Raw genomic sequence first — 17717 nt, forward strand, 5'->3', positions numbered from 1 at the left:
GCTTGGCGTGGGTTCACTTCTCCGCCATGTGGGGCTGACGTGACGTAGGCTTGTGTGAGTGATGATTTCAAAAACAAAACAAAACAAAAACCGGCGTTCTTGCGCGTTTTCACAACTCCATAGAAACAAGCCCAAATAAAAATACATTCATCGCATCCACTTTATTTGTATTAGGACAACATATTTATAGCATTTACAGGTTACACTTAACAGCATTAGGAAAATGTCCAGCGTATCTTTTTTCTCAGTGATGGAAATTTGCCTACATGAGTCCAGAAAATAAAAACACTCGAGCTGCAGCCTGCAACTCAATGAATAACTGATCGGTCGCTTATTTTGTTGATCAATGGAATACTCGGATTTTGAAAAAAGTTGTCATTTCCAAGCATTTCTTCCAAACCAGGACATCATGTCAAATCGACAGTGTAGAAATTGCACAAATTGGGATTCTGTGACTGCTTTGGTCCGGAACACGTATGAAAATATCGAGAAGAATGTTGATTTTGGTTGAAAACCAAGACGATCAGCCTGCTTTCATGAAGGACTACAGAAATGACACACTTTCTGTTGAGAAGCTGAAATTTTGCGGATTTGGACCATTTTAAACCCCCCAAAAAAGCATGTGAATATGCTATTAAATGAATAACCAAATAGTTGCCGATTAATCATTGCATCTAAAATACACATTTAAAATATTTTATTTTCAGTAAAGTATGATATTTTTGACATAGCATATACATTTTAGACTCTCTAATGATGAGTGTAAAAAAAAAATAATAATCTTGCAGGCCAATTCATTGTGATTGGAAAACGGTTGTGACGAGAGTCCAATTTGTGTTTTGTGATTCTGGGAATTTCCCAAAAATGTGTCTTTACTTGAAGTGGATCAAATGAAATACGGTCAGAAATGAGCAAAATCATGACAACCTACTTTTGAAAAACATGACCAAACTTTCTCTAGCTGATTGAACCGGTTGAGGTCGTTGCGGTGGTTTTGAGGTATTGCGTGTTTTGGCTTGAAGGTTTGAGACCCCCCAAGAAGATTGTTGGCCTTGTGGCATGGACAATTTCGTCATTGTAGCGAAATGGCAACGTTTCCCGCTCATTCTCATTGATTGATTGTGTTTTTCCATCAGCACTTGGCTGGCAGAGCGAAGCCCCCGTTGCTCTCCCTCAGCTTCTCCTTGTGTCTGGCCTGGACCAGTCCGAAGACGACGCCCGCCAGCGTCATGCGGCCCTCCATTTTGCGTCCGGCGGCGGCGTTGGCTCGCTTGCTGCGCATGCTGCTGATGAAGTAGGTGCGCACTTTGCCCTGGCACTCGCTCACCTGCAACCAGACAGGCGGAACGCAGCACTCGGGTTGCTTTGCAAAGCGCTCGCTCGCCCCAAAGATCAACTAGTAACTAGCAACTAGTTACTCAACCCGTCAGTTAGTTAGTGAGAGGTCAGTTCATGAGTAAATCCTCAAGTTAGTCAATTCGTTCACTTTTAATGACTTCATAACTTTCTTCCTGATTTCATTCATTTAACAATTGATATTCGTTCTAATAATTCGATTTTATATCTGATTTGATATGAGAGTGAGGCAGTACTAGTAAGTCAGTTCATGAGTTAGCTTGTTTTTTGTATTCGATGAGTCAGTCCGACAGACAATTAGTTCATGAGACAATTGCGTCAGTCAGTCACTCAATCACGTATGTAGTGAGTCGATTCATCGGTTGGTCATTTAGCGAGTTAGTCAGTGAGCGAGTGAACGAGTTTAGAGTTGCCGTTGCCATTCAAACGGTTGCCTGAGCGACTAAGCGGGTCCCCCACCCGATTTGCCAGACGGTCCACGTGGCCTGGGGCCGCACGCACTCACCCCCTTGACAAAGATTTCCCCGCGCAGCTCCAAGACGAAGCCCCACTCGGCCAGGATCCGGCGGGTGGTCTCGGGCACCTGGATGCGTCCGCTCACCCCCGTGCTGTCCATGCGGCTGGCCAAGTTGACCGTGGAGCCCCAGATGTCGTACTGCGGTTTGCTGGCGCCGATCACGCCCGCCACCACCGGCCCGTGGGCGATGCCTTCATGGGCAAAGGTCAGTTCTCCTACATTTGCTGCAATCGACACTGCTCACTCACATTCACGCCAGAATCTTAACACAAGAGGACTCAAGAGGCAGAAGATGGAAGGCAGCCGAATGGTTCGAGCCAGTCTGCTTTTCTGCGGTTGCAAAGTCGAGCACTCGCAATCTGCCGCTCGCACCGTGTTTTGCGTTTGCATTTTTCGGGTTGGAGCACGGATGGAACGAGGGGCGTGGAAAGCAAATCGAAGGAGAGGATCCTTCGGAGCGTGCAGGAGTGAATCGTATCAGTCGGTTCCTCTCCTCTCTCCTCGCCAGCTTTCGACTGAGTGTCGTCTGGCCTTTTTGCGTCGTGGTTAATAAATGGCAAACAGGTGAAGCTGACGCATAACAGCAGCGCAGGCGAGACGCGGACGCGACGTCAACGGAGCTGATGAGCGAAGGCGACTTACCGACACGCAGCTGGAAGTCTTTGGCCGAGTGCCTGTTGATCTCCTTCAAGGTCTCTTGCATCGCCAGCGCAAGCAGAACCAGTTCGCTCAAGTGGTTCCATTCGTCCATCGAGGTCTGCAAAGGGGTCGGTCGGACGGACGGACGGACGGAGTCAGACGGAGTCAGACGGCAGCACGTGGGTGGGCAGCTTCACGTGTCTCTCCCACCTGCTTGTCTGGCGCCAGACCCGAGGCGGCCATATAGCAGCTGCCGATGCTCTTGATCTTCTCCACGTCATGGAAGTAAGACTCCTCCAGCAGCTAGAAAGACAACAAAGCAAACTTTGACACATCGTTTGAATTGGTAGACGCGCACATTCTTTCTTCCACTCATCTGCACTCGCTCCTCGATCTCAGCGCTGACAACGAGGCACTCAAAGTGGCCACGCAAGACGGAAGCGCCGCCTTAAATGCTGGCTGGACACAAAAGTTGAAAACAGAAAAACAAAAACAAAATCCCTTTCCCTCCATGACGCACAGTTGACAACAAGGCACTCTAATGTGCTATCGTAAAATACGTTTTGAGTACTTTAGAAGCAAATGTCCATCTTGACGCATTGAAGCTGAAATTGGAAGACAAGCACTGACTTTGAGCTCCTCCTGGGTGCTTTTCTTCTTCACAAGGTTCATGTTGTGGTTTGCGGGTTTTTTCTTCTTTTGATTGTATTACGGATATTTGAATTGTTCAGTTGCATTTGAATGTCTGAAAGTTGCCATATGAAGCAAGTTGCATGTGATTGGATTTGGCGTAGCGCCGCCAACCCCAACGAAAAGGCCGCCCTGATCAGCTAACTTGAGTTCATGAAAGTGGCCGGCTGGCTCGCTCACCTCGTCGAAGCCGGCGATGATCTCGTTGAGGAGTCGGAGGCAATCCACCCCTTGGTGCCGGATCTCCTTTTGCTCAAAATACTCGTCAAATCCGGCGATGGACGCAAACATCACGCCCACCTCCTCGTACGGCTGCGAGTAAAGCTCCTACGGCAAATCGGAAAAAGGCTTCAAAGGTCAAGGAAAATGTCAACGCCGATGCTGTGGCGTCCACGCCATTCGGGACGCTTTGAAACGAGAAGGAAAAAGCGATGGCGGCGCTACCTGGTCGTTCTTGCCGCGGTCCAGGAAGTGTCGGGCCACGTGCACGGGCAGGATGTTGTGCAGGAGGCATTCGTTGTGCTCCCGCAGCTCCCTCATGTCCTCCACTTCCTGCTGAGCCTGCAGACGCCACAGGAAGTCCTGCCTGGCCGTGGCTTCCCACTGCAGAGCACAAGAGCGCTTCATCGTTTGGCCGCAAATCCAGCACGCGGCCGGCGTACCTGCCGTCCGTTGTAGAAGACCGCCACCATGAAGACCACCAGCAGGAGGATGGCGATCCCGTTCCTCCTGGCAAAGTGAGACCTGCGCAGGTGCAAAAATTGAGGCCTCCAGATCACAACATTGAGGCCGACGTGCTAGCGACAACTCGGCGAGCGATCGGAAATCGCGTCAAAAGGATGTCACGATACCGGCAACGAACGGCGCGATATTAAAATAATATCACAGTATATAGCAATTCAAATGAAAGTGACGCTCACCTGACCTCACCACCAGAGGGCGCTAGAACTGCACGAATGGATCCAATAGCGCCTTTTAACATCGGAACATGAGGCGGGCCATACTGTGGCAATTTATCCATTTTCTCAACCGCTTCTTCCTCACATGGGTCGCGAGGGCTGCTGGAGCCGATCCCAGCCGGCTATGGGACCCTGGACTGGTCGCCAGCCAATCGCAGGGCGCACAGAGACCAACAACCGATTGGGAGCGCCCAATCGTCCTGCCACGCGTGTCTTTGGAACGTGGGAGGACTCCGGACCGGAGTACCCGGAGAAGAGCCACAGGGGCAGGCAACATGCAAACCCGAGTCCTCAGAAGCGCGCTAAGCGAATGTGGCGAAATTGCGGTTCCATCCCCGCGAGCCCGCCGCCGACCTGACCTGACCTCTGACCTGTGCGTCCCGTCCTGGCGCGCCAGAGAGAGGAAGGCCAGGTGGAGGAGGTAAGAATAGACGGCCACGGCCAGCAGCAGCACGGCCAGCTTCAGCAGCGAGTTGAGCCGCAGGAAGACGGCGCACGTCACCATGGCGATCACGCCGCTCAGCACAAACACCTGAACGAGAGCGACAAGACACGTTGGACTTTGGACCGACGTGCGCTCGGGCCAAAGCGCCGCGGCGATTACCTCCGGGTACGAACACGCAGACAGAGAAGGCGAAGCCACGTTTGTCTTTTCCATCTCGTCAGCCGCCAAAACGCACCACAACTAAACGCGGAGGAGAAAAGTCAGAAAGCAAAATGGTCACCTGGTGCATTTCTCTTTCTTTCCCTTCTTGACGAGTACTCGGCACGGCGCCGTGATCTCACGATATGACCGTTCCGCGATTATCCGGACATTGCTCAGGTCAGAAATCCACGATAAGCTACCATGAAACTACTCAAGACATCAACGGTTTTTTTTTCAACACGAAAATCGGTTCTTTTTGTACCGTCACTCAAACACAACATTCAAACTGGTGTCTTTTTCACAGTGTATTTTTTCAACAAATGCAAATGTCTTCTTCTTTTTTTTAACAGTTTCTGTTGCAACATGTCAGTCAGTTACATATCGTTTCAATTCTTTCATTTTAGAAACTGAATTGAATTTTTTCATTGAAAATTGCAAAAATTCAATATTCAATCCAATAAAATCAATATTAATCTGTGTGCTTCAAAAAGTGGAAACATAAAATAGGTTTTAAAATGAGAATTCAAATGGAAGATATAATCCACATTTTTCATCATTTTTCAAAAGTGAGTCAGTCGCTGGACAGATAAATAAATGTCAAGTAAATTCATGCGTTTTCTTCGCCGGAAGACTTGCGTCCATTTCCTGCCACTCTTTTGAGTTTTGAGCTGCTCCCCCTAGCGGCCCGCCAAGTAATTGCTCAAGAAGTCATGAACGATGGAGCTTTTCTCGTGGCCGCGTATTAACGAGAAATACTCGCGTAGGCGTGTCGATAATCTCTCGGGAGATAAACGATTGATCACGATATTCCTAATTATTGCATGTTTATGTGGGATTTGATTGCTCATTGACCAGCAGCATGTGCACTGGATCTGGATTTGGCGCGCCGGCTTTTCTCCCGCTGTGATTGCAATTGAGGTGCGCTTTTCGGGGTCTCTCACAATGTCGGCGGAGGCCAAACCAAAGTTGAGGACCACAGCGGCGAGGGTGAGCGTGTTGCGGGCGCCGTTGTTCTCGTGGATCCAGCAGCAGAATTGCTGCAGTGCGGCGGGACTCCACTTGAACTCCTCGGCGAGCGCCAACAGCAGCAGCAGCGAGTAGGTCAGCAAAAAGAGGGAAAACTGCAGGATGGCCGGAAACAGCCTGCGCGGACAAATGAAAAGCGAACCTCAGGAAGGAACGTCTCGAGTGCGAGCGGCGAGCGGCGAGCGAGCGAGCGGCGGCAGTTTCCCAACCTGGGGGCGGGGATGAGGGCCTGGGCGGCCATGACAAAGAGGAGCAGGATGAAGGAGCAGAGCAAGTTGGAGTTGAACATTTCGTCTCTCATCTGGGAAAACTTCACAAAAGAAGGTTGCATGTCATGACACCGTGAGCACAGACATTCACGTACAGACTGGACACCACACGGACGGACGGACGGACGGACGGAGGACTCACGAGCCCATCTAACCCCAAAACTCTTTGCCCAGACGCCGGCAATTTGCCAGCATGTCTTGGTGCGCTGGGCTCCAGTTTGCAAGTTCTCCCACTGATTGTACGGGAGACCGCCACACATTCAAAACAAAAATCACCCAAAGTCAGCCTGATGTTGTCTTGCTAAGATCGCCATTCAAGATTCAATGGAAGGAAGGCGTCGAACATGGAACGACGGTTGTGGTGCTCCGGATCTTCCTTTATGACACAGAGCAACCAGTAGATTGGACTTCTATCAAGTCCCAGAGGAGAACCCTTGATGGGATGAGATCTTCTGGAGGACACCCAAGTGAGACTACTAACCACTTGTCAAAGCCATCTCGGACACGATGATCACGCGGCAGAGTTTCAGGTGCCCGGATAAATGCGGATGTTTGAAAGCGTATCGAGCCGCAATACCTTTGCCGAAACGTATTTGTAAATGAGCTTTAAACAGCGGCAACTTGGTGACCCTGACCGAGGGAAAAGCCAGGAACAGGAAGAAAATCCTACTTGAAAAGTCACCTGGATAAGACAGATTGCTAAGTATGGCTTCGGGATGCCGAGACCGCTCACGTTCCACTTTTCTAGGTCTTCCCAGAAGTGTGGCTGGCGCTGCTGGGAAACCCGCTCGCAACGCTTCCACTGCTGGGTTCAGCAGCTACCGACACACTGTGAAGGGAACTCGATTCTATTTGCAACCTTGATCCAGAGCTGCGAACAACAACACGGAACTCCGCCCCTCACGGCCGTCTCAGAATCTCACGTCTACAAAAAACGTTGACATCCATACCTTGTCCTCAATGTTTGTGTCCTTGAAGACCAGAGACAGAGGCGTAATATGTTCCTTGTGCATACGTTCGCTGCTGCGAACCTCAATGGCCTGTTTGATGCGTTGGTTGATTTCCTTGGAGGTGGACGGCCATATGTTGGGCAGCGATCCGTTTGTGAACGAGGCCAAGATCTACAATGGAATAGACCGTGGATCAGATCGGCGCAGGGAAGACCGGCAGGCCGCCGGCGCTGTCGTCACAACGTACACTATTCATGTCAATGGCGCTGGCAAAAGGCATTTCGTGGGCTCGACTCGTTTTCTGGACTTTGCGAGGCTCGTCGCGGACGTCGACGTGTCTCTCCTCCTGAGGACAAATGAGGAAGGTGGCGATGTTGTGTCGCCGCAGGAACTCGTTCCTGTCGGCTCCGTGCCCGTCCTCGGTCCGGTAGGTGCCTTCAAGGCAGTCCAGGGTAGCCTTGGAGATGTGGATCCTCCTGTGGATGGCAAGAAAATCCGCAGTGAGCTCCCAATTGGACTTGTGAGCAGTGAAAGGTCTTACCCTGGGATGCCGCCTGCCTCCAGCATGTTGGCGATGCCGACGTCCCAAGACCAAACGTCAAACTGCCATTTCTGCAGGCCCAGCACTCCGCACAGGACAGAGCCCGAGTGAACGCCAATCCGCATGTCCATGTTGAAGTTGAGCTGCTTGCGGACAGACCTGACATAGGCAAAATGAAACGTGATCTCAGACGTGTTGCAGTCGAACCGTCGCTGACCGACAGCGGACCAAAAATCGGACCGACCGTATGGTGTTGATCATCGCCAGCCCCATTTCCACGCAGTGACGGGCGTGGGAACGCTGAGGTTCCGGGACCCCGGACACACAATAGTAACAGTCCCCAAGTATCTTTATTCGCAGGCACTGGTGCTCCTGGAACACAGAAAACAGCAAATAAGTGGAAGCAAGACCTGAGGAAAACTCGCCTCAGGTTCTTACCTCGGCCAAATGGTCAAAGCGTCCAAAGAGCTCATTGAGGGTTCGGACCAAATCTTGAGCTGACAAGTTCATGGATAACAAAGTGAAGCCCTTGATATCTGCAAAAAGGATGCTGCCGACAAGAGAAACCAGCATTAACGCCTGATGGACTTGAGGCCACCATCATATCGTCTGCTAGCATTCAGTGCTATTGACGGCGAAAGACGTCAAGAAGCCATTTTAGCTGGGCTGGCAACGAAGGAGTTCAGACACAAAATAATGCCGCTTTTGTCCTTACCTGACGTCTTTGTACTGGTGAATATAAATCTTGTGAAACTCTTGCGGAATGAGCTCATCTTCCATCGAGCTCATGTCGGCAATCATTTCCAAGGCTACAAACCGGGGCAAGATGGACAAGACCAGACGCTCCTATGGTGGAGAAATGTTGAAGGTCAGATCTCATCAGATCCCGGCCGGTAAGCGTTGCTGAAATGCCCTCGCCCGACCTGTCTCTGGTTTTCCTGCTCCAGCTTCAGGCGACCTTCGATGCAACGCCGCGTTTCGAGGAACACCTGCCGCTGCGAATGATCCGTCAGGTAGTGAATGAAGAACCCGGCTGTGTTCATACCCAGGTATAGAAGGCCTTTCGCAAAAACCTACAATCGAGAAAGTTACACCCCCTTTACCTGCACCAATGTCCCAAAGTACGACGAACGAGGGTCTAACGCAGTGGGATCAAAGTCCTGCATGTTTTTGAGGCTTCCCACGTTCAACACAGCCGACTCGCGTTTAAGCTCATCGGCAAGCTCTGCGGGAGCCTGATAACGAGCCTGATCATTGGATCAGGTGTGTTGGGGTAGAGAAACCTGGAAAACATGCGGGACTCGGGCCCCGGAGGACTGGATCTTGACACACGTGGTCTACCGCTTGAAGAATCCTTCCCTCACCTTTCTCAACAGCACGCTATCGTTCCGGAAGCAAACGATCTCCACGATTAGATGCAGCGCCGACGTCACCGAGCCGGCACACATGGCCCACGGAAGCGGTAACGGCAGCAGCGTGTACGTGGCAAAAAGCGTGAACAAAAGGTACCAGGACGGATCCTTCTCCAGCCCGTAGACCAGTCCCCCCAGGACCTGCGCCGTCTGCGACAGCCAGCTGGCCAGGCCGGCGTAATGAAGCCACCTGGGCGACATGGAGTCCCTGCAGGTGAGCACCACGACGCACAGCGCCACGGCAAACGCCATGAAGGCGCACGTCAAGCACCCTCGCAGGGGTTCGGTCACCTGCTCGGGTGCCAAGGCCAGGTACAAAACCAGGATTTGCAGCTTGGCCATAGCGTCGATCACGTTGGTGATGGCTAAAGAGTTGCGTCTTTGGTGAGAAGAGTGTTGCTGGTAGAGCGTTTCGAGGTCTTTGGACTTGAAGGTGTGCCTCAGGGTGGGTATGTAGATTCCGTGAATAATGCGGCCCCAGTGCACAAAGAAGTCGGCGTCGCTGGCGTACTCGTTGGCACCTGAGCCTCCCATACTGTGGCTCAGGGAGCCCCGGAGGTGGGACGGGTGCACCCGAAACGTGGACGAGCGCCGCTTGACTCCACGTGAGGCCTTGCTGCGGATCTGCCGGTTGATTTCGTCCATGTAGGCGTCCGTCACGAAGATTTTGCGAGCTGGCTCCACGCCCACCTGTTATGAAATGGCGTTGAGGTCTTCCAAAGAATCTGAGCGCGGACAACGGCGGGAGTTAATCGTTCACCTGAGAGCTGAGCTCCTGCTGGATGATGATGTGCTTGACGGCATTCTGCCACAGCATCTTTTTCCGCCTCAGCCCCGGGGACAGGGTGGCCGTCGGGCGAGGGGGCTCGCGCAGTTCCATCGGGGAGACCTGCGTTGTCTCCGAAAAGGTCACCATGGCGCGGACCTGGTTTCACATCCAGTGAAGATGCTGGCCTGGACGAGGCAGAAGACCTTTTGGCTGAGAAAACCTGCTACCATTCAGTCACAAGGCACAAGTGACATGTGCTCAAAAATTGCCCTGACGTTCTCCACCCGTGTTTTGGACCCTTCCACGGTCACCTCGACTTTGGTTTTGGTTTTTGACAACATTCATGACTTAATAGGACGCAATTTGTTCAAGTCCAAAGTACTGTTGCGTGTGTTCAGACGTTGCACCTGTGGAGTCGAGTCCCCACATACATTGGGGAGCAAACATCCATTTATGTCATGTTTCTGATATGTGATTTGCAAACCACAGTTTGAAGAAATCGGAAGAGCAAACTACAAGAAAATGTCGTTGGTGACCCGATGTAAGATTCAAAACAGCAAATTGAAGAAATGTCCAAACAAGAAGCAGTTCATGATTATGAAGTCGAAAACACGACTGTGGAGAGTTACAAAGGAAGGTGTTCAGTTTTTGTTTAGTTTTTCACACCAAGAGACAAATGAATTTTCGTCTTCACTGACATTTTCGAAATACAGACTAGATTGTCAATGAAAAACAAAAGCAAAGCAATGGCCTAAGTTGTGTGCCGAACACCAGACTGGACCATCTGCTTGAGAAGCTTTTGAATCCGGTGGCCAGATATAGACCTGAGCTGGCTCATGTCCCCCAGAGTTCAAATCCTCCCTCCAGGTGGCTCTGGCACTTCCTTTGTCAGCAGACGGCTTCTCAGTCCAGACCTCCCTAATTGCTATGTAGTTGAACAGTCTTGATGTGCGTTTTCAAGGATGCACTTGTACACATCACAAACGTTTGCACAAGTCGCGTCCGCCAAAGTCCCCAAACTGACCTGGACCCTTTTGCATTTGCTGTATCCGCCGCCACTCGTGTTCAGGTTGAGCCAGCGAATAGGCCGCCAGCCTGTCAGAATCCATTTCCCCCAGATGGCATCGCCGTCCAGACAAGGATGCAAAACTTGTGGCAGAATCCGGCAAATGGGAGAAGGATGCTCATGTCATTCCAAGCAAGGTCAAGATGGAGAAAGAGTGGAGCGCTTCCGGCAGGATTGGAGATCGGCGCCTCTTTTGAAAGGAAGTCCAGAACTGTCAGGAAGCGCCGCTGAAGGACGTGGAAAGAGAAGAGGATTATTTAGTCAGCAGCCGTTCTCTCGCCTCGGCAAAGCTCAGGTCGCTGGTGCCTGGACGAGTCTCTCGCTCGCTCTCTCTCTCTTTTAATCTCTCTCTCTCTCTCTGCCAAGTCAGCCAAATCTCGACAAAGCTGGACTGCCAAATGTGCTAATATATATATGTGTGTATTTTATTTTTTATTTTTTGCAATCTGCAAAATGAAGCCCTTTTGGCAAAAGTTAGAAACATGGCCAAAAAAAAAAGACAATAATAAATCAATATATGAGCAGAAGCACTCGTTTGGTCAACTGTTGAAGGTGTTTGTTTCAGTGGTTGTCTTTTGTTGTACAAATGTTTGTGTGACGCTGGAAGTAGAGCAAACAGATTGAGCAAAACTGGCCACTCTGCTGTTTTTTTTCTTGAAGGTCAAAAAGATGCGTCTGTTTTCTGTGCGTGTGGGGGTGACGGAAATAGTGTGCTCTTCAAGTAAGAAGCAAGTTTTTGCAATGTGATTTTCACCGACATCCTTTTTCTGAATTGCGGTCGGACTGGAGGAAAGCCAGAAAGTGTCGCAATCAGATCTCCATGGCCGTAAGCCGCTTCCAGTATACAACGCACGAGGCCGATCCAACAAGTTGCCATCTGTCTCGACGTGACACAGCAGCTCAGACCAAGGCCACGCAAAAGCGGACCTCTCAAAATAGAGCCCGAGCGGCCCTTAAGGCAATTAGCCCGATTATTGCCATGACAGCCATGTTGCCGCTAATGCACCTGGCGCAATTGTGCTCAGCAGTTTCGACAAAATGTGCCAATTTTGGAAAGCTTTTGTTGAAAAATTCTCAAATGCCTTAGTTGAATCCAAAAAGGAATATAAATATGATTCAAATCTATGATATCATTTATAGCGACCAATCAATGTGTTTGTCTCGTAAATCTCTTGACTACATATTGCGCGTGTTCATCTTTGTGATCTTTGACGGTTTTCGAAATGAAGAATTGCACCAGGCAAATGTGGCCCCTGACCCGGCCTTCGGTCCCTCCACCTGTGAACTTGCCAAGCCCCGGCAGCTAATTGGTATTGAGGCTGCGCGCTAATCAGCTCACTGTCAAACAGGCCGGATGACACTTTTGTCTCTGAGTGCTGCTGAGCGTTGCACCTTTTCATTTTTCTTTGGCATTACTATTAAGGCCAACGACGTCATTGTACTGTAAATGGGCGTAGCATGTAAGAATGCACAAAATGGCTCCAAACTGATCGGAACTGTCAGGTGCTAATAACTTATCCACCATGCTGCCCAGGAAAATCATAAATACAGTAAATACAATGTTAGTTTTTGTATGAAAAAACCATTATAGGCCATAAAGAGAAAACAATCAAAAGGAAAATAGTACGAGGTGCCATACATAGGTCCAAAACAATATTTACCTCTCTCGCTCTCTCAAAAAAACAAAACAAAACAAACTCACATACAAAACAAACATACAGCCCTCACTGTGGTATATGTGAAAGGTGAATGTTATTTTGCCTTACGCAATATCATTTTATTTAGGAAGATACAGCAAATTGTATGGAATTTGATTTTTGCCAAAAACAATCTTAAATTCCAAACAAAAATAGGGCCGATATGAATTTATCTTGAAGCAAATAAAAGTCAAGTTTATTTCTGTAGCTCTTAATCACAAAAAGGTCTCAAAGGGCTTCACATTCCCACAGCTGACAAATAGTAACGACATCCCCTGATCCAACCACAAGGGGGGAAAAAAAAAAAAAAAAGCACCGTAAAAGTAAATTCCTGACTTGCAATGGCTGAATTTGTGGAAGTAAATGGGTAAATCCAGCTTTTTGCTACTAATATTACTCATCATCATGCACTGCCATTCATCATTTTGCCATACATAAAATGACATGAATAGATATTTCCTCATTTGTGTTTTGAAGTATAAGTCCAAAAATGACGTGTTCAATGGAAGTGAAGTGAACACAGGTGTAATCCAGAGATTTACAGCCTCCCCCGAGTTTCCTGTTACGCCAGGGCACCGTCGTAAAACGAGGCACGTGGAAAGAACACTTCCGGTAGTATCATCCTGACTCACTGCTGCCATCAAGTGGAGGGGGATAAGGCGTGTATGGGGTGGGGCCAGAGACGTCATCGAGACACGTCAGTGGCTGCAGCCAGTCTGTCTTGGAGGCGCGTGATCATCATGTGACCAGCGGAGGGCAGCAATGCGCTTGGCGTGCCTGTCTAGTCTACCGGAAATTACAAAGAAGAAGAAGAAGAATGACAGCTGCCGTGACGTCATCGTGATCTTGTTTGTTGTGCATGCTCCAGCTAGGCGCTCTTGGGTTCTTTTGTGTGTGTTTTTCTGTGTGTGACGATGACAAGCCCAAAAGCCGTCAACATCAGCTCCATACCCATCGACGGCTTTAGCAATCTAAGAATTACCTCCATTTGGACTTTCCTCATGTCTGTAGGTTCAACAAATTAGTTATGCTAGCGTGCTAAGCGCAGTCGTCCTCGTATTTCTGTTCTTAATTTCCCCGCGTGTCGTTTGACGGTTTGTTTTGGTTGTTTTAGGTGAAGTGGTCGGAGCCGTGGCTGATGGCCGGTGTGACCTTTCACATCGCGTGTCTTTGCCTGACTGTGCTGACGTGCAAGTTTTACAGAGCGCAGATCTGCCACTTCCTGATCATCAGTAAGAAAAGAAAAGCAAAGAAAAGCAAAGAAAAGGATTCATTATTGTTTCGTACTTGAGCCTTGTTGCTCGCATGTACTGAAATGATTTTGATGGCGCATCCAACTAACTGCAAGTATGTTGATTGTTTTGCCACAGTTGCTTTAGTGTCCAGTGCTGAATATTTAAATGAATTGGCAGCAATGAACTGGAGGTAAGCTCGTCATGTGTCGGGAAATATTTGCCCGATCATTTGTGACTTGGCAGCGTGCACTTGACCGGTTGACGGTTGGAACCGGTTGCAGGTTGTTCTCCGACTTCCAGTACTTTGACTCCAAGGGAATGTTCATCTCGTTGGTCTTCTCCATCCCGTTGCTCTTCAACGCCGTCATCATCGTGGTGAGCGCTTCTCTTCATTAAGATCACATTTCCTTGTCTTAATGTCTTCAACTTCAGCTGGGAGGGACAGAAACATTTTTGTTGTAGCTACCGCAATATGGAGGCGATATTTGTTCACGCATCTGTGTTGTTCAGCTGGGTTATTAGAGTTGTCGATGCTTTTTTTTTATTTGACTTCGTTTTTATTTGATTTTTTTTTAAATTACTTTCAGTTATTTAATAAATGCCTCGGTTGAATTTGAGTTAGTTTCAGTATTAGTTTTAGTCTTAAAAAAAAAGTGTATTACTTGTGCGCAATATTCAAAACCCACCAGGCGAGCGACGTCATCTTTTGGTGCTTTCCTATTGGCTGCTGCTCGATGACGTCACTTCCGCCTGACGCACTTTCAGTCGCGCTTATTCTGCTTCATATCAAAAGAAATGGACTTCAAATAAAAGCTCAAGCCTTCAATTCATTACCAAAGATGAAAATGAAGGAAATGTTTGTAAACATAAAATGTAGTTTTGGTTAGTTTTTGCTTTTTTTTAAAAGCATTTTTGTTTTTAGTTCGTTCAGGAAATTGTTTTCTGAATGTGAGTTTTGTTGTTAGTTTGATTTTGTTGGCATTGCTGAAGTGAAGCCAACAAGTTTTTGCTTGTGCTGCTGTGCGCAGACGGTGTGGCTGCGTCGGACCTTCTCCACCATGACCCAGCTGAAGACGCTGCAGCTGAAGCGGAAGGCGCGCCTGGCCAACAAAAGCCACTGACGCTCGCCGCTTCCCTCTCGTACGTCACAACGGCCGCCTCGCGTTTGCTAGCAGTCGGATGGCCGCGCGCGTCCGCCCGTCACAACGTACACAAAAACAAAAACCAGCTGCCAAACTCTGAGATTGGACCAAAATGTACTCCAACGTGTTATGACGTGTCCCAAAACATTGGCAAGCGTTTGTCTTTTGTTTGCTGTTTGATTTGTTGGATTTTTGGAGGCCGCTCGCACGTCTCGCTCTTCTGTGTGACGTGCGAGCGCTCTCAGCCGCCGACAAAGTCTTCCAAAGCGTCCACAAGCCCCCATCCGGGATTCTTAAGTTGTTTTTTTTTTTTGCACTTTCTTCCTCCTCACTCTACATGATGTGCACACACTCGTGGCCAACAACGGGGCACTCTAAAGTGGCCACGCCGGCAGACAGGAAGATGTTTTTTTTTTTTTGACCATACAACGTTGCTAGCGATCTAATTGCTGGCGGATACGAAAGAAGGCGCTCAAATTGATTGTTGGACTTTAGTTTTCAAAAATGCACATTTTTTGATCACAATATCAACATTTGTGTTCATGACAGTTAGACAATAATATATGTGAAAAACACGTATGTCCATTCTTGACATTTTTATGTTTTGGGGAAGGCGACACGGTAGTCGAGTGGTTAGCACGTCCGCTTCCCAGTTCTGAGGTCTCCGGTTCCAGTCCAGGCTCGGACCTTCCCGGGTGGAGTTTGCATGTTCTCCCCGCGCCCGCGTGGGTCTTCTCCGGGTACTCCGTCCGGTCTCCTCCCACATTCCAAAGACATGCATGGCAGGTTCATTGAATTGTCCCGTCGGTGTGCTTGTGAGTGTGGATGGTTGTTGGTCTCTGTGTGCCCTGCGATTGGCTGGCGACCAGTCCGGGGTGTCCCCCGCCTACTGCCCAGAGCCAGCTGAGATAGGCGCCAGCACCCTTGTGAGGAATAAGCGGTCAAGAAAATGGATGGATGTTTTGGGGATGAAACTGAATGTAGAAAATGTCCAAAAAAACATTTGACAACAATGGACATATTATGAGTGTTTTTCACATAGCGACGAATTGCAGAACTTTTTTTTTTTTTTGTGGCTTGCATTCAAATGGAAATGACATTTGAACCATCTTTCCATCATTTTCAAAATTCTGAAAACCATCTCGAGGGGATCCTTCGCGAAAACAACGAGCACTCTCGCCATCATCTCTTTTGGAAACGCTTGACATGCATGCGCACAAGCTGTCCATGATTTGAAAGACGATGATGAGCTTTTCAGCTCGCTTCACCCCGTGACGTCATCGAACAAAGGTCAGCCGACAATCAGGTGACAAGGCGACAGGTCACCCACCCTTGTTATTCACCAGCTGGCCGCTAGAGGTCGCCGTGGATTCAAATAAATGCTTGCATGAGGCCAGTCGAAGAAGTGGCTTGACGTTTTTGAGGAAGGAGAAAGGAAAACAAAAAACCGAGGAGGATGGAGGCGTCAAGTTTCATCCTGGATGAAAGGAAATGAAGAGCAGATGTCCTCGAAAGCCATTTGGCCACAACCAGCGTCAACAAACACGTTAGAAACACAGCTGGCCAACTTCAGTCAGAACACCTGCATAATAAAATAATCATAATAAAACTAAAAAAAATAAAAATAATTAAGGTCGTGGTCCAATGATGGTTAATTAGCGGTTGTCGGGGGCAAGCAGCTGGAAACGCTTTGATTTCTTTCAAACGAGCTCGTAATTGCGAGCAACTCGTTTTCTCAAAATTCATTTTCATGATTCAACAATTGACTTTTTGCTGACATACATTTTTTTCTGTAACTTCTAGAATGTTTTTGAACAAATTGTCATAAATGTACAAAAAAAATCCCCATTTTGTTTGTTTTCATTGACATTTAAGGATCAAGCATCAGTTGAATTTTGCGTTTTCTTTTTTGAAGGGAGTTGCCCTTCCTCCCCAGTGTGTTGTTGCAGTCGCTCCCCCTTTTTGTTCTTCAGTGTGGTCCGGCCCTTGGGTTCTTTCTTCCCAGCTGTGTGTGTCTGTGTCATAAAGTGTGTTGTTGTTGTGCCGGTTTTACGACTTGCCCCCTCCCAAGAAAATGAGAAAAGTTGTTTGGAGGCAACAATCAAGCGGATCAAGCGCCATTTACGTATTTCTCATGCTGCACAATTGATCCACAGCCAAGATTCAAACCCACAACCTCTCATCAGTACACCACTAATACTGGATGTTGTAGGCGGAGTCAATGCTGAGTTTGAGTTAGTTTCAGTATTAGTTTTAGTTTAGTTTTTTGTTTTAAAAAAAGTGTCTTTCTTGGTGCGCAATTATTTTGTTTCATTAGTGAAATAGCTTTTTTTGTTAGTTTTAGTGAACTGAAAGAGAAATCATTTCCAACAATAAAATGTCTTTCCTCTTTTGCGTGGCCACTGTAGGAAGGAAACACGTGGCGCTCATTAATGAATTTTCCCTGGAGTTGAGTCTCTGCGGCCCAAACGCTGAATTGTTTGTCGGCCCCGATGACGAACGTTTTGACACCCGCCTAATGGATTTGCTCATTAAAGACGCAAACGGAAGCCATTCAACAAAAAGAAAAAACATCTTTTGCATGCTGTTGCTGTAATATGAGTGCTCAATTATGCATGCGGACGCTAATTGGCGCCAAGGAGGTCTCGTCGCACTCAATTAGTGGCCGCAAAACAAGTTTGCTTTTGTTAGCTTATGCAAAAGGATGATTTGTTTTTCGATGTGTTTGCTTTGCGCTTTGCTCCATTTCGGATGCTGAAGCATCAACGAGATTGCTTGAGCTGAAGCAAAATTGGAATATTAT

General features: G+C 48.3%; 2 protein-coding genes across 6 annotated transcripts; one reads left to right on the forward strand and one right to left on the reverse strand.

Annotated features, from left to right (window-relative positions):
• Nucleotides 1-142: 142 nt before the first annotated feature.
• On the reverse strand, nucleotides 143-11156 carry LOC144009988 (adenylate cyclase type 8). Of its 5 annotated transcripts, none has more exons than XM_077510015.1 (20): nucleotides 10799-11155; nucleotides 9766-9959; nucleotides 8958-9695; nucleotides 8517-8666; nucleotides 8309-8439; nucleotides 8032-8143; nucleotides 7838-7965; nucleotides 7594-7752; nucleotides 7300-7528; nucleotides 7053-7223; nucleotides 6043-6143; nucleotides 5749-5950; nucleotides 4533-4846; nucleotides 3865-3946; nucleotides 3647-3805; nucleotides 3383-3529; nucleotides 2723-2815; nucleotides 2516-2630; nucleotides 1862-2064; nucleotides 143-1327 (listed from the first exon to the last, which is right to left on the reverse strand). In XM_077510015.1, the coding sequence occupies exons 2-20, from the start codon at nucleotides 9919-9921 to the stop codon at nucleotides 1133-1135; spliced, it is 3585 nt and encodes a 1194-aa protein (XP_077366141.1). In that variant the 5' UTR covers nucleotides 9922-9959; nucleotides 10799-11155; the 3' UTR covers nucleotides 143-1132. The 5 variants fall into 5 exon arrangements, 4 of the variants coding, with proteins under 4 accessions (XP_077366141.1, XP_077366142.1, XP_077366143.1 ...); XM_077510016.1 differs by having other exon boundaries at nucleotides 1862-2097; nucleotides 4533-4693; nucleotides 4766-4846; nucleotides 9766-11155; XM_077510017.1 differs by lacking the exon at nucleotides 143-1327 and having other exon boundaries at nucleotides 1946-2630; nucleotides 4533-4693; nucleotides 4766-4846; nucleotides 9766-11155.
• A 2148-nt stretch (nucleotides 11157-13304) lies between these two features.
• On the forward strand, nucleotides 13305-15493 carry tmem18 (transmembrane protein 18). Its single transcript, XM_077511214.1, has 5 exons — nucleotides 13305-13544; nucleotides 13652-13769; nucleotides 13908-13962; nucleotides 14054-14147; nucleotides 14801-15493. Exons 1-5 carry the CDS (start codon nucleotides 13452-13454, stop codon nucleotides 14891-14893), a joined length of 453 nt encoding a protein of 150 aa, XP_077367340.1. The 5' UTR covers nucleotides 13305-13451; the 3' UTR covers nucleotides 14894-15493.
• The last annotated feature ends 2224 nt before the right edge of the window (nucleotides 15494-17717 follow it).

Source organism: Festucalex cinctus, chromosome 21, assembly GCF_051991245.1.
Source record: "Festucalex cinctus isolate MCC-2025b chromosome 21, RoL_Fcin_1.0, whole genome shotgun sequence".
NCBI lineage: Eukaryota > Metazoa > Chordata > Actinopteri > Syngnathiformes > Syngnathidae > Festucalex > Festucalex cinctus.

What these genes read in the sequence shown, in the direction of transcription:
- LOC144009988 (XM_077510015.1), bottom strand. Translation starts at nt 9,921, where the DNA reads ATGGTGACCTTTTCGGAGACAACGCAGGTCTCCCCGATGGAACTGCGC. An exon ending in ACACAAACATTGAGGACAAG is followed by an intron (nt 6,144 to 7,052) that starts GTATGGATGTCA and finishes TCTTTTGTGAAG; the next exon opens with TTTTCCCAGATGAGAGACGA. An exon ending in TCTTCTACAACGGACGGCAG is followed by an intron (nt 3,806 to 3,864) that starts GTACGCCGGCCG and finishes TGTGCTCTGCAG; the next exon opens with TGGGAAGCCACGGCCAGGCA.
- tmem18 (XM_077511214.1), top strand. Translation starts at nt 13,452, where the DNA reads ATGACAAGCCCAAAAGCCGTCAACATCAGCTCCATACCCATCGACGGC. An exon ending in TTTGGACTTTCCTCATGTCT is followed by an intron (nt 13,545 to 13,651) that starts GTAGGTTCAACA and finishes TGGTTGTTTTAG; the next exon opens with GTGAAGTGGTCGGAGCCGTG. An exon ending in TCAACGCCGTCATCATCGTG is followed by an intron (nt 14,148 to 14,800) that starts GTGAGCGCTTCT and finishes TGCTGTGCGCAG; the next exon opens with ACGGTGTGGCTGCGTCGGAC.